The sequence below is a fragment of the Convolutriloba macropyga genome, chromosome 5, assembly GCF_964194025.1.
Source record: "Convolutriloba macropyga chromosome 5, txConMacr16.3, whole genome shotgun sequence".
NCBI lineage: Eukaryota > Metazoa > Xenacoelomorpha > Acoela > Convolutidae > Convolutriloba > Convolutriloba macropyga.
In genome coordinates this window covers 22,604,673-22,620,625 of record NC_134472.1, presented here as the reverse complement: position 1 = coordinate 22,620,625, position 15,953 = coordinate 22,604,673, and the positions used below count along the sequence as shown (strand labels likewise).

At 36.9% G+C, this 15,953-nt stretch overlaps 1 protein-coding gene across 2 annotated transcripts in view; it reads left to right on the top strand.

Moving 5' to 3' along the window:
* LOC142339242 (uncharacterized) overlaps nucleotides 1–15,953 on the top strand; it is an 83,504-nt gene that overhangs the window by 42,058 nt on the left and 25,493 nt on the right. For both annotated transcript variants that reach the window (XM_075389103.1, XM_075389102.1), the window contains exons 10-13: nucleotides 507–786; nucleotides 1,117–1,745; nucleotides 8,466–8,934; nucleotides 15,431–15,756. In XM_075389103.1, coding sequence (XP_075245218.1) covers nucleotides 507–786; nucleotides 1,117–1,745; nucleotides 8,466–8,934; nucleotides 15,431–15,756 — 1,704 coding nt within the window. The remainder of the gene's footprint in view (nucleotides 1–506; nucleotides 787–1,116; nucleotides 1,746–8,465; nucleotides 8,935–15,430; nucleotides 15,757–15,953) is intronic.

Here is a 15,953-nt window from a genome sequence, read left to right as displayed (position 1 = left end):
ACATAGGTATAGACCACAATGATTAATAACGCTCCATTAAATAAAAACTTATGTGAAAAACATGCAATTTAAATCCAAGATACTGGCCAAAAAAGTAAATATCAATGCATGTGAGCTGTCAGCTATAATCAATTAGTAAGCCCAGATAGATAAGTTTGAACAGGAACCACAGGCCAGCGCGGCATTGAATACTTCTAATTGTTCTTATAACACTGCTGTTTAGCAAGATCTGGAAAAAGAATATCATCAGGAATTTCATAAATGAGCATAAGATTGCTCCGATGGTGGAAGCGCTTTGGTAAACGCTTATCATTGAAAATAATCGCTTATTTTCCACTGTAATGCTGTTTTTTGCCTTAATATTGCAGATCATTTTTTATCTCGTTCAATTTTGATCTGTTATTATTTTTCACAAAAAAACGTCATCAAATGTTGCTTCTACTAATGCCATTTTTCCCATCTCTTGAGCCAACATTGTTTTGTAGTGTAATAATATGTGGCCACAGGTGATGTGCTGTTTCGTGTCAACAACACTCGTGCAGTGAATGCAGACAACAGACTCATTGCGGGAATATTCCAATCTCTTAGAGAGGGCGACTCTGTGCGTGTAGTTGTGAAGAGATTCACAGCAAACACAAATCAGGTAGAATCAGAAGAAGAAGAGATTGAATATTCCACAACTCCTTCAGCTAATCGTGCAATTCCACCTTACAATACAAATCATATTAACCACGGTCAGGTCACAACAGACGCCAGTACTGTTCCCGTCTCTTCAGTTGATAAAACGTATGTAACATTTTGACCACTTTAGGCATTTTTGTTTGATTACATTTACGCATTTTTTCTTACTTTAGAGAACGAAGTACTCTTTTATAAGGTGAAAGAAAATCGCGTTAGTTATTTGTGGTCTCAGATTTTGACGAAGTATCATAGCTATCCGTCGAATCGTCAAAAACAAGGCAAAAATTTGATATAATTATTAAATATGATATAGTTAATTTGATATAGTAATTTTGGTTTCTTAGTTACTTCAATTGGACTGCAGTATCTAGTTTTGCTAATTGTTGAATCGCAATCTCCTCTTACAGAGGAAAATAATGTTTTTTTTTTTTCAAGTGAGGCGTCAGTTGACAACAGCAGTGGCCATTCTTCCTTCATTTCCAACTCATTCGACAAAACTACACTTTCGTCCAAGGCCACAACTGTAATAGACACCACCACTAATAACAACATCAACATGTACTCACAACACCAGAGACATCCTATGGACTTCTACACACCACACAATGCAATTGGCAGACCTCAATCTGGTGGAGTTAATTGGAATCGTCACAGTGGCATTGAATCGTCCTCCAACGCAAGGACAGCTAACCACAGTGCTACTATCTATGCTAGTAGTAATAATAGTAGTAGTCATAATAGCAGCAGTGGCACCAATAGTGTTTCTAACAACCAAATCGCCACCACCAACACAAGTCTCAGCCAGTTACCTCTTAGCCACACAGCAAATAATAATAACAAGCATATGAGCAATAGCAGCAGACCATATCAGTCACATAGATTCTCAACTGGACCTGATCACCTACACGCAATGGTTAACAATAACGTGAGTAACAGCTCCAGACATCGTAACAGCAGTCAGGGGTTAGTAGTGAGTAATGAATCAAACAGACTGTCAAGAGGAGGAGGAGCAGAAATGGATCCGAGGGAATCCTCGGGAGTGGGAGAGATGGACTACATTCAAGGTAATGCTCGGCTGAAGTCTATCGCCTTTTGTTACGGCACGCAGAGTGAAGGAGGAACGATGTGCTAAACCCTTTTTAATTGCTCTCAAACGGTCGTGCTGTCTTTTTGTGCAATTTTTTGGATCTCTTTTGTTTTCCCCCCGCCCAGCTTAGTAGGCATATAGCTTTTACGACCCCCAGGCTTTCGTGCTCTTTTTTTATAGCTGCGAAGCTGTAAGCTGAGCGTAGCTATATTGCGGTGCTCTTGGTTTTTTTTGTTTCGTCGTCTGACGCTCTTTTTTCGTTTTACATTTGTTCACACATCAAAGCTGAAAAAGTCAAATTTTCTGAATGACTTCTTCCTCTCACTAACGGCATTTGCGCGCGTGACGTCACTCGCTTTAGCGAAAGTTTTTAGGTTATTTGCGTGATTAGATTATGATCATACGTGACTTACCTCACTCAATAAAATGACTTTTGCACTTTAAAACTTAAGTTTAATTTGAGTTTGTTTAAGGTCAAAGGAACTCATATGTGTAATAACGGTTCCTAACGAGAGGCTTCTGTGGAATGAAATTTAACAACCTTTATTGATTTATCGCTGAATGTTTTTTAGCCCAATTTTTTAAACGGCGTCGATTTTTTTTCAATTTAGATCTGTATCTGTTTCTATCTCTATTATATGGCACGCAGGTCTATTCTTTCGCAGCTATTCCGGCAATCTGCCGGCTATGTTGCATTGTATCGTGCTATACAACAATATATAAATATTCCGAATAGATCAGAATAGATCCGATTTTTCGCTACCAATATTTGCTTCAGACGCTTTCAACTTTGTGCACAAAGTTGGGATAAATAGGTAAAGCCCAGAGGGCATTAACATGGGTGATCAGCTTTTTTGCGGCTTTACGCCTTTTTAATCTCTAAGTATGCGATTCACCGAAACTGTTTTCAGGAGACTTAAATTCATGGTGTGAAGGGCGTTCCTCCCCGCGTTTGATACCCCCAGCCAATCACCCCCACTCAACCTGCCACCCCACCCCTACCCCGTCCACCCTCCTCCACCTGGAGATCTGGACCCCCATTTGTCTATCTCTCACAACCCAAACCTCGTATTTCTTGACCCCCCCCCCCCCACAAACACACACACACACACACAAAGTTTGACCCTCTGAGGTTGAACCCCCTGCCCATAATGACAGTATCCCTAAGCCCCACCTAGCTACTACCAAAGCCAACCGCCGGTCGTTTGAGAGCAATTCGTTCGAAGTTATTTGGTTGTTTTTTTTTCATTGCTCTCGAACGAAGTTTGAAGCAATTATTTCAAAGGTGTCTAATTGCTCTCAAACGAAGTTTGTAGCAATTATATTAGTCCTGTCGGTCTTTTTTTTTATGCGATTTTTCGCTTGACCAATTTTTCGTCTGACGCTTTTGACTTTTCGTCCTCAAAAACGGGATAAACAGGAAGCGCCCAGCGGGCATTAAGTGCTCTTAGAGCCTTTTAGCTCTGTTTCAGCTCAAATTGTTTTGGAGTCTAATACTTATGGTGTGAACAGCGGTTCTTAGAGGTTGAAGACCCCCCCCCCCCACCCCCCCCCCCACTGCTGACCCCCCCCCCACTATTGCCCCCCACCGCCCTGTTGCCCCCCACCCCCCACCCGACTGTCGCCACCCCCATCGGCACCCCCGTGCACCCTCCCCCCCACCCGTGGCTAGCTACTGACGAACAACCGCTAGCTAAAAACGCAAATTTATACTAATTTTCACAATTTTTTTTCAAGATTTTTGAAAATTTTTGTCAGTTTTTTAAGTTTTTCAGCACTAGCAGCCCTAGGTGTCAAGGAATCCACTCTAGGATTTGATAATAGGTTATTGAATAGTTTCTAGTGGTAATAGAATGGTTTCAACATTTCAACACTGCGAATTTTTTGCATTTTTTTGATAAATTTTGCAAATTTTTTCAATGTTTTTGAAAATTTTTGTCGTTTTTTAGGTTTATCCAGCCTCAAGAGCCAGAGAGCCAAGGAACTTCCTCGAGGGTTTCATATTAGGTTACTATGTATTTTCTAGAAGTAATGGAATCGTTTTCAAGATTTAAACATCACGAATTTTAGCATTTTTTTGACAAAAATTGCTATATTTTTAAAAAATTTTGACATATTCATTATTCAAGATTTTTCAGCCTCAGGGTTCAGACAACCTCCTGAAGGGTTTGATTATACGTTGCTGCATAGTTTCTAGTGGTAATAGAATGTTTTTCAACATTTGAACATCACGATTTTTAGCAATTGTTGGATAAAACTTGAATTTTTTTTTCAAATTTTTCAAAATTTGTCATTATCTGAGTTCTTCCAGCCGCAAGAAACCTCGTATAGGCTTTGATAATAGGTTACTGATCAATTTTTATTGCGATAGAATAGTTTTGAACTTTTTAATATCACAAATTTTATCGATTTTTTAATAAAACTTATGATTTTTTCAATTTTTTTTTTGAAATTTTTTTCATTTTGTTTGCAGTTTTTGAGTCCTTTATTGAGTTTAACGATGAATACTGGCCAACGAAGCTTTTTAAGTCTTGCAGATGGGTTACATGACAAAAATCCAGAGGCAAAAAATGTTCTTTGTACATTTTCGTCACTGCGAAATGTGGAAAGTTTTCTTCTGAATTTTGCACTTTCAGTTTTTTATATGATTTAGTTACTAACAAGGCTAGAATCTCATGGAAAAAATTTCTAGCTCTCTCTCTCTCTCTCTCTCTGTGTGTGTGTGTGTGTGTGTGTGTGTGTGTGTGTTGGTTGGCGTTTCTTTCCTTCTCTTTCTCGCTCACGTTTTACCTCGCACTCTCTCTCTCTCTCCTTAACTCTTTTGTTGACTTCAGCGGCTGTTATGTGGCGTGATAATATCGTCTATTACCCTAGCCTCACGCCTCTTCAATCAAGCGAAAGCTAACCTCACTAAACAGTGGCTAGGTGCTGACAACCGCCCGCCGGTCGTTTGAGAGCAATTCGCCCGACGTTAGTCGGTTATGTTGATCTTTTTTACGCAAAATTTTCACTTGACCGATTTGACTTTTCGAGTGACTTTGCGCTCTTGACTTTTTGGTTTTTACTGATTTAAGATTCTCTCTCATTTGCAATTTTCAGCAGCTGAACTGAACTGGCGTCAGTTCACTGCTAAAAGTCGAATGAAAAGTGCTACAGAATTGGTATAAAGTGCCCCCCCCGGCACTGGAGCAGGTTGCAATTGGTTAGAGCTCCCAATAGTTGTTCGAGAGCAATTATTCCAACGGTTTTATTTAATAGCCGCCGTCAGCATCTCAACTGCAATTATTTAGTTGCTCTTCTTTTTAAAAATTCTCTTTAACAATTTGATTTTTAGCTGGCATTAGTATTATTCTTAATTGCTTTTAGTTTAAAAGCTTTGTTAAGTGTAATTTTAGAAGCTAACCGAATATGCAGAATCTGCACATCAAATGAGAACACTTTGACACATAGAAAAGTTTTATCAGTCTCTATATCTTAATTTCTTTCTTTTTCTGTTTCAATACTAATGTGCTTCAAGCGCGCCACTGGCGGCTATTTTCCGGCTATCTGCCGGCTATGCTTTTAATAGCCGTCCTCATTTTCTCGGCAGGCCTATGTTGAGCTCTATTTTTTTGTGCAATTCAATAAATTCGAATTGTTTTGGGGCGCTTTTTTAAGATCTGTTTCGCATTTTCATGATTTTTGATGTCAAATTGGCGTGATGATTTTGATCACGCCGAAACAGGAAGCGGAGCTAAAAAGCAGGTGGCTTTGTGACATGACAGGTTTTCGCTCTATTTTTAAAGTAGAGACAAATTAGTGTTTGAACAAAATTTTGCTTTCGCGCTAGTGGTTTTTGTTCACATGCGACATTTTGACATTTTTTTTTACTGTTTTTAAACTTTTTTTGATCAATTGTTGTTTTTTTCTAAATCGTTTTCACAATCCCTCCATAGTCCACTCCGGGTCTAGTTTTTGTAGTCAATGACAATTCTTTGATTTGTAGCTCAGCATTTCTCCTGCTTCGTTTTTTTTACTTGGTCGAATAATAATCTGTTTCAATGTACCTGATTTTGCCGCTTTTTCGACACTGTGTTTGAAATCTGCTTCATGTCTCTAGGTTGGTTTTATTCTTCGCTGCTTCGACTCAAAGTACTCTTAAACAGCAGTTGCCCTGCAAAGCAATCTTAAGAAGACAGAATTGGTATAAAAAGTATAAAAAAGAATTAGTATCAAAATTTGTGTAAAAAAGAATTAGTATTGAAATTAGAGACCGGATTAACGCATAAAGCCCATTTTTAGATGCCCGACACTTGCACTTTGTTTTTATTAATCTGATTTGCCATCTGCAATGCTTATTTTTATTGATGCTAGCCACTTTATCCTCTCCTTTAGAAGCAGGAGTATGTCTTACAACGAACTGAAATTAAAATTGTTTACTATATATGAGCACTTTAAAAATATTTTCGTACGTCAATCAATGTCTTTCTATTTTTTCTGTTCTTTCAATCCTAATATGAGATATAAGAAGCAATGGGGCGGCTGTTTGCCGGTAATTTGCTTTGTATGTTTTTATGGCGAATTGAATAAAAAAAAAGCGAGGACCTGATGCCTGCTTTTTGTTGTTAGAAAGCAGTTTTTGTTAACAAATTCAAAAAATATATATGAAAAATGCATCTATTTTTTGTATATTCTTATTAATTTTTTCTGTTTTCAATTTTGGGGAAATTTTTCTGCCTAATATTCTATGGGCAGCTTGATAAGCTTAGTTGCATGAAGCAAAGTGTTTCGTTTGTATGTTTTTTTGTTATTTTCATATAAAAATTTATTTGAAATTTTATGGGATTGTGTTCCTCTGGTAGATATAAGTAATATCTGGGAATACGTTTGCAGATGGCGGACCTCTTTTGAGAACATAGACAAGAAGTTAACAAATTTTTTTTGCGGTTTCCTACTCATTTCCGTTAAACTTTGTCTTATCAGTTTCCTCAAACTTTTGAGCAATTCAATAACATGATTTGTGTGAGAGCACATTTTTTGCGTATATGCCTACTATTTGATCTGGATTACTAATTGAAAGTGTTCAGCTTACGTTAAATTGCCTAATTTTCACCATTTTTTAAATTTAAGATTGTTATTTTACTGTTTCCATTGTTTCAGTTGTTTTAAGGGTTGCATTTGGGCGAAGAAAATTCTTCGGCTTGTGTCTGCCATTTTCCCGGCTTTTGTTGAGATTACACTTTTTATTAGTTGTTTTTCGTTCACGTGCTACATTTTGAGTTTGATATTTACTTGTTTTTTTTTTTCATTTTTGTATTCTTTTTTCAAAATGTTTGTTTTGAGTCCCTTACTAGTTATTTTTAGGTCGAGTTTATTTGTTTATGCGACGATAATTCTTTGAATTGTCACGTCGAGACGTATCCTGCTGTTTTTTTAATTTGTCGAACAAATTGTTTTTACCTCAATTCACATCTTGTTCATTATAGAGCTTTTGAACAACAAAACTATCTACAATCGAAAGAGTAAGAATCGAAAAACTATATCAAAATTAGAAAGTGCAGAAACTCATGTAGCCGAATTTTAGATGTCGGGTTCCTGAACTTTGTTCTTATAAGTCTTTATTGCCATCTCTAATGCTTATTGGTATCTGCGGGTATGTTCACTTTTTGTAAAAATCTGGAGGGCAAAATTGAGGGTTCTCATTTAAAAGAATATTGTATTGACTTTCCAAAAAATAGTATCTGTGGTTTTTAATAGCCGCACAGTGATAGCTGAGGCTATTATTGGCCTTTTCTTGTTTTTTTTTATTTCGTCAAGATTTTTGTTACAACCATATGACGTCACAACCACTTCAAATCAGCTTTTTATTCACTCTTTCGTGAAATTTCAACTGAAGTGCGTGTGTGACGTCAATTTTCACTTTAAGTGGAGCAGATTTTTGTTCATTCTCGTGTTTTTTGGTCACACGTGACTTACCTCTCTCAAAAATGACTTCCTCACTTTGAAAATGACTTTCGTTTACTTAATTAAAAGAAATACGTTCAAGTAAATGTGTGTCACTCTAAAGGAAGGTTATTTGAGAGAAGCTAATAGAGGCAGCAATGAATTAAACGGATTATTAATCAAAATATAACATCTCATCCTTTAATGAAAAGAGTTTTTTGGTCTGTCTTTACTGTTTTTTAGACTGCAGATCTACGAAGCTATTGCCGCTATTTTCTGGCAATCTGCCAGCTATGTTTGATAATTTCTCAGTTTCCGGAATTTTGTAACAAAAATTGAATATGCTCTGCTAAACCTCTCTATAGTTACTGAAAAATCGAATTAACAATATTTAAAACCTTTTTGTTTCAATTTAAAAGTTTTTTGAATGAGAGGGTTTGATCTGTGTATTATGTGCAAACGCATATTACCGTGCTCCCTTGCCATTGTATATTCACATACTGTATTTGAGTAGGAGTCTTGACGATCATGAGTGAATTTATCATTGTTCCCTGATTTTCAACGAGGTGGGTACTAAAATAGAGAAACCCCATTTCCTTGATTTCAAAGTTCAATTTTAACCGTCGTGCGTTTAGAAACTGCTACAAAACTGATGGACATGCATCTGAACATCCAGTTTCTTTGATATGCTTTTTTTTCATCTCGTTTCCCATTTCTAAGATCATGAGTGATAGATTAAATGTCCTTTGGGAATAATGGATTCTGGTTGTTATAGACCACATTTACGCCTCACTCATCCACGACCAGTCTAGTACAAGTGTGTTAAATAACAGTAGCAGACAGAAGCTCAATTCTTATGACAGTTCAAGAGATAGAAGAAGCGATTACTCGCCGCTCGGAGAGAAAAGGGAAGAGCTCCAAAGAAGAGACGAGAACTCAACTGTCACAAACACGACCTCAGAGTTACAGTCAAAATCTCAATACATATCGGGGCAAATACTTCACGGCTACATGTCTCGCAACAGTGACAATTACAGCAACACTAACAGCAGTAGCATTGATCAGCTACCATTAAACAGCAATGGCAATCTCAGTTCACAAGAGATGTTGTTCATCAATAGTGCTGCATACAACAACAGCAACAACAACAAACAAAGAGAGAGCAACACACTCACCAGGAGAGCATCTAAAGGAACAACAACTGCTCCAGAATTACATCACAGCTACAGTAATAACTCAATTGAGTAAGTCTCATAGAGCCCTTCATTCGGGAATTTAAAGATATGTCTAAAGTACGGCTAAAACCTTGCGTTTTGCTTGAACAAGTCAACCGCGACGTAATCAGTCCAAATGATGCTGAGAAGAATAGTATTGTTAAGTACTTGTAACAGTTGATAGAATCAATTGCACGGAACCACTGTAGGAAGTATACTTGTTTTAATTAGTAGCCGCGAAGAGATGACGAGAGGCAATTGTTGGTCTCATCATTTTTAATAGCCGTCGTCAGCCTTTCAACGGCTATTATTTAGGTGCTCTCCTTTTTACAAATCAAAGAACTTGAATTGTATTGGGGTGCTGTCTTTTTTTCAGATCTGTTCACACATTTTCTTGATTTTTGAAGTCAAATTGGAGTAGTGATTTTGGTCACGCCGAAACAGGAGGTGGAGAGAAAAAGCGAGTGGTTTTGCGGCGTCAAATTTATTTGCTCTGATTTTAAAATAGAGTGAGAAAACGGTGTTTGGACAAAAATTCGCTTTCTCGCTAGCGGTTTGTGTTCACATGCGGCATTTTCACTTTGATTTTTTTTTTCATTTTTTTGGATCGGATTTTTTTTCTAAATGGCTTTCCCAATCCATTCATAGTTCATTCTAGTCCTAGTTTTTTTGTTTGAAACAAATTTCCATTTCTCGCTAGTGGTTTTTCCAATCCATTCATAGTTCATTCTAGGCCTAGTTTTTTGTTTGAACCAAATTTTCATTTCTCGCTAGTGGTTTTTTTGTTCACATTCGGCATTTTGACATTGGTTTTCTGTTTTTTTTTTAATCTGATTATTTTAGAAATGTTTTCTGAATGCACTCATAGTCCGTTCTAGGTCTAGTTTTTTGTTTAGTCAATGAAAATTCTTTGAAGTGTACGTCAGGATTCGTCCTGCTATATTTTTTAATTCGCTTTACCATTGCGTTCGCTTTACGTTTTTCGTTTGCGTTTTACATAAGTCACGATTTTCACGTTTGACTTCTGACTTCCTTCAATCACTGTTTCAACTAAATGTATTTTAAATTCTTTCACGCATTGAATTACGAAATGTAGTGAATCCGGTCAATGTCAAAAGAGCAAAATCAAATGAAACGGGATAAAACGATAAGCCCGGTCATTTAGTCATAGTGCTTTAATTTATCAAAGTTCATAAAGTTGACATTAGTTAACATTAGTTGGAGTTGATTTTCGCTGACATTAGTGTTGAGCCTAATAGCTTTCAGTTTAGAAGCTGATTTATGCATAGTTTTAAAAATCTAACTGAAAATGTACCCCAAATTAGAACACTTTTTGACACTGAAAAAAAAACAGAAAAAAAATCGGTCAATTTCTCTCTATTTTTCTGTTGCAATCCCAATGTGCATCCATCTTGTCAACGACGGCTATTTTCCGGGAATTTGCCGGCTATGATTTTTTTCCGACCACACCTAAGTGGGGAAGAATTATATGCTAAACTGGTTTTTGTTGTTCAGTCAACATTGCCCGCTCGATATGTAAGCCCGCTCGTGATAGTGAAAGTTGAGTGATATCATTAAAAACCCTATTAGCAAGATTTGTCAAATTTTTTCGGGGAGTTATTGAGGTTTGAAGTTTTTGTTAATAGCCGCACAGCGATAGCTGGGGCTATTATTGGCCTTCTCTTGGTTTTTTTTTTATTTCGTCGTCATGATTTTTGTTACGACCATATGACGTCACAGCCACTTTTTGTTCATTCGTTCATGCAATTTCAACTGAATTGCATGTGTGACGTCATTTTTCTCTCTTAGTGGAGCGAGTTTTTTTGTTCATGCGCGTGATTAAATTTTTGGTCACACTTGACTTACCTCACTCTCAAAAATGACTTCCTTTATTTGAAATTGACTTTTATTTACTTTAATTCAAAGAGATAAGGTCAAATGGGTGTGTGTCACTCTAAATGAAGGTTATTTGAGATCAGCTAATAGAGGCAGCAATAACTTATACAGATTTTTAATCAAAATATAACAGATCAGCCTTCAATGAAAAGACGATTTTTTTTGGTCTGTCTTTTTTACTGTTTTTTTTTAGACTGCCGGTCTACAAATCTATTGCGGCTATTTTCTGGCAATCTGCCAGCTATGTTTAACATTTGTCATTCGATATGATTTACTTTTAGCATTTTTTTTTAATTTAAGAGTTTTTTGCAAAATTATGTCTTATGCTAAGATTTGGGACAATTAAGCGTTTTTGATAGATGCGCAGCAATAGCAAGGCCAGTTCTGGTCGCATCGTGAATTTTTACTTTTAAAAGGAATCGGATTGTATTCGGGCGCTGTCTTCTTTTATAGTCGTTCCAAACTTTTTTGTTTTTAACGTCAGCTTTCATCTGAAAATTCCAATAATGACAGGTCCCATTTATTTTCCAATGGGGTTGTAATGCGCATATATTCTTTAGTTGTAACCATTCTGAGTGGCAGATCCCATTCTCTTTCTAGTGAAACAAAAGTTAGCCTGTTTAGCTGTTCTATGTTTTAAAAACTCATGGCTTTGACTTTGATACCACGAGTTTCCATAAAACTGATTTGTGAGTATTTGCCCATTTTTCCTGTTTTTTGTCCTCCCCCGCATTGACAAATTAATGATAGGTGCCGCGGCCTTGTATGGAGGCCCAATTGAAAATAATTATTGTTTTCAGTGAATTGCTTATGGCTTTAATGGCTTCGACAGTGTTTTTCACATTTTTCGGAAGTGCTTGTTGTTTTTTTGGTCGTATGACCTATTCTGAATTCTAACAGGTCACCCGAGCTTCTTATGGAGGTACAAGTCAACCTGAATAATCACTTGTTAATACAGTTCCCTTCCACTTTCTTGTGAAGCAAATGGTCCCTATATGGACTTTTTGTTTTGTCCGATCGTTTTTTGACTTGAAACTACGTATTCTCAGAAATGTGTTTTTGGTTCGCCTTTTTTCTATTTACACAGTCCCTTTAACAACAGTGTTTGTTGTTCTTTATGGAGTCGTATGACGTATTCTGAATGCCGACAGATTATCCTGCCATTATATTCCAATGAGGACCAAATGAACCTAATATTATCTTTATTAAAAGCTTTTTGTGTTAGTGGTTTTAATACTGCCTTCCTTTTTTGTTTTATTAGTTGTCGTCAGCCTCTCAGCGGCTATTATTTAGGCGCTCTACTTGATCGTTTTTTCGTTTTACGCAATTTGCCAGCTATGTTTTTTTTTAGTTTTTTCTGCATTTGCTGTTTTTGCAGCCCTGTGACTTAGTCTCTTTTAGAAACCATTGACTTCCTAAGGAGTTATGTAAAACTATTTTGTATTTTTTAATTCATAAACTAATGGTTATTGTTTTTGAAATGATTTTGTTCCAAAAATGTTTCGGACTTTTCCTCCTTTTTGTTCTGCTTGTCGGCTTTTTGCCGAGGCTTATTAAAGATATGTCCGACGTGCTTTATAGTGAAGTAAATTTGTTTTGTAGGATTTTCTCATGCTATTTTGATTTTGTTACTATCGGCTTTCAAAAAATAGATGTTTTTTTCCGCTTTAATTAATGTTTAATTGGACTCAAACAAAGTTTGTCGCAATTATATTACTCCTGTTGATCTTTTTCGATTTTTTGCTTAATCCATTTTTCGTTTTTGCTTTATTGACATTTGAATTTTCGTCCTCAAAAACGGGATAAACAGGTAGCGCCCAGCGGGCATTAGGTTCTCTTACTCAGCGCCTTTTAGCTCACTAGTCTCCAAGTATGCGATTCACAAACTGTTTTGGAGACTTATACTTATGGTGTGATGAACGGTTCTTAGAAGTTAATCCCCCATCCCTCCAGGTCAGCCCCACCCCACGTCATCCCCCCAATCCCTACCCCTGCACATCGTTCAGGCCGTAAGGGCCCGTGCAGTCAAAGACCTCCCCTCATTTTTGCCCCCATCACCCCCTCCCCCCCCCCCCCCCTACCGCTGCGCTCACCTCAGTTAACTAAAGCTCACCTTCAATTAAGCTGAAGCTAGCCTCACTAAACCGCGACTAGCTACTGACGAAGCCAACTGGTCGTTTGAGAGCAATCCGTCCGACGTTAGTCGGTTATTTTTGTTGTTTTTTTTATCTGTCTTGTCTCGTATTTTCATTTATGGCAGGTCTCAAATGACCTCTAAAACGTAAATTTTGAAGTGCTTAAACAGCTTGAGTCTAATGATTTTTTAATCTCATACGCCAATTACTTTTGAACATTGTTTATTTTTGAAAGTTTCCTATCTCATTTGGTAGACAACGAAGTAAGAAATGTGAATGAGTGGGGTTGGAACATGTACAAAAGCAGATAACCGAGCCCCCGTTTGTTGTTTTTAATAGCCGCCCTCATCTTCTCAGCCGGCTATTATTGCGCTCGTATTTTTTTTTTACTTCGTCAAACTTTTTTTCGCTTTACCATTTTGCCGCTTTTTCGACATTTTGCGTGAAATCTTTTTGACTTCTCTAGGCTAGTTTCTCTCTTCTCTCATTCTGCTAAAAGTGATTTTGAGCATCAGTTGCGCAGCAAAGCAATTCAAAATGAACAGAGTCAGTATAAAAAATTGAAGTCAGAAGTAGAAACGGGATAAACCCATAAAGCCCAATTTTAGATGCCCGCTATTTGAACGTCGTTCCTATAAGTCTTAGTTAGCATCTCTAATGCTCATTGGTATTGATAGTAGCCCCTGTAGCCTCTCTCTAGGAAACAGAAGTACGTTATGTTCAACTACGAAATGCCATCAAAATAAATCGGACTTAAAAAATGTTTCTGTACAAAAATCTTTTTTTTTTTCAATATCTTCTATTCTTTCAATCCCAATTATGCTTATTGGAATCAACGGTGGCTATTTTCCTGCAATCTGACGGGTATGTTTGTTCATTTGAGATCTAGTTTGTATGAGGTTTGTTCAAAGCAGCTTTTCTAGTTCTAATTTTTTGGCTTGTGGTTATTCTGACTTATAATGACAAGTAGTCACATATTTTTGGTAGCAGTGGTGACCGTTTTAAGAATATTTTATACTTTTAGATGAAATTTTAAGCTTCTTGAATACATTTTCTGGGACCTTTCAACTTGCACAGAACTTTAGTTTGAAAATTTGTTTTGCCTCGGAAGTGCCCATTTTTTAAAACAAAGACAACTGTATCACTTTGATTTTTAGCACGCACAAGAAGTGTCGAGAAAGCGGATGGTTTTGTGACATAATTTTTTTTCTGGAGTGACAAAACGGTGTTTGAGCGAAATGTCGCTTTTTTGATAGTTGTTTCTTTTGATTGCAGTTTTACATTTATTTTCACTGTTTTTGTAGTGTTTTCTTTTTTGTTGAATGGGTGTACCAATCCTAGTCCTTTCAATATGTGTTGTAATTCTGTTGTAGTTCTTTGTTGCACTTCCGGACTTGTTCTGCTGTTTTTAATTCGTTGGTCTTTTTTGTTGCAACAATTTGAACGTTCGCCAAGAGTTCAAAGAACGACTTTCTTGCTGATTTGCTGAGTTTATTTTCTTGACATTTGTTGCTTTCTTCGATATAAATTTTATGATAAATCAGGCATGAATTACCTCATTCGGGAAAATGACTTCTGCTCTCTGTTTTAAAAATTGAGAATGTAAACTTTAATTGAAATTGAATAGAGGTCCCCCCAACTAGATTATAAAGTTCAATTACTTGAATGACGTTGGCGTTTGAAGTTTGAATTGATAATAAGCATGAATTTTGCCATAGAATTTTTTCGAATAACACATTTTCTGTCGTTGGTCCCAGTGATCTTCTTAACTAAGCTCTCAGCGGCTATGTTAACCAACTGCAAGTTGTAACCCTAGGCTGTGGTGACCATGGGGATTGCGTATGGAAAATCCTAATTACTACAGTTCCTTTTTCTCCTCTAACAAAGAAAGCAATGAACTAAGTTCAATAATGTCCAACTCATTCAACACAACACGAAAGGGAACACAATAGTCTGATGTAACATTTTCTCCTAACCAACGTCCTGTGTTTACCCATAAGAACTAAATAGTAGCGTACAGGCTTTAGAAAAGAAATTGTCATGATTGCCATGATTTTAAAAAGTGTTTTGTATTTGCCCCATTATTGATGGAACGATTTCCATTATATCCTTACTTTCCTAATAAATAAAATGCAATCAAATAATTTGATGTGTGTGGTGGTGGTATTTTGATGACCATTTTATGACCCTTAAGTGTACGAATAAAAACAAAATGGGAGAAGGGAAAGGACTGCCTTGGAACATATAAAACAGATTGAACAAAAGCTAAATGTCCTTTGACATCGTAATAGAATGAGAGAAAAGGAGAGATAGATGGAAAGAGAAAGGATGGTGGTGGTGGTACTATCACAATAGATGCTATCACGAGTATCACTAGTAATATGTGGTGTGCAAACCAGCTGTGAATCTTAATATGCATCATATTATGCGTTTGTCTCTTTCTGTGGGAGATAGATAGAGAGAAATGTGAGATAGAGACGGATGCTCTATTTCAGTGGCCAATTGGTGCCGGTGACCTTAATGAAGGGGTCTCTTGGATTCGGCTTTACCCTGGCTGCAATTGCAGTGAATGGGTACCAGGTGCAGGTAAAGGATATTCTGGACAGACACAAGTGCCAGCAACTCCAGAGTGGAGATGTGATTGCCAGTGTAAATGGAAAAGCCTCTGTCAATGTCACCAAGGAGCAAGTAGTCGCAATGCTCAAAGGATGTCCGGAGAATCAACTGGCGTTTCTCACTGTATTGAGAGGAGTCCAAATTGCCAATGACAGACAATTGAAGCAGTCGCTTTCAAACAGCTCACAAAATAACACCGAAAATTGTAAGTTCGATCAGAACTACTTTCTTTTCCTATCAAAGCTTAAGTTAATTGATGTCAAATATATCACTTGGTCCAAATATTTGGTTTATTCCTTCCGCAGTAGTTTTGTCTGGCATTTTGATTTGGAATTTTAATATATGAATACACGGTTCTTTATTTAGTTTATAGTTTAGCTTATTAATAGCCGCCCTCATCAT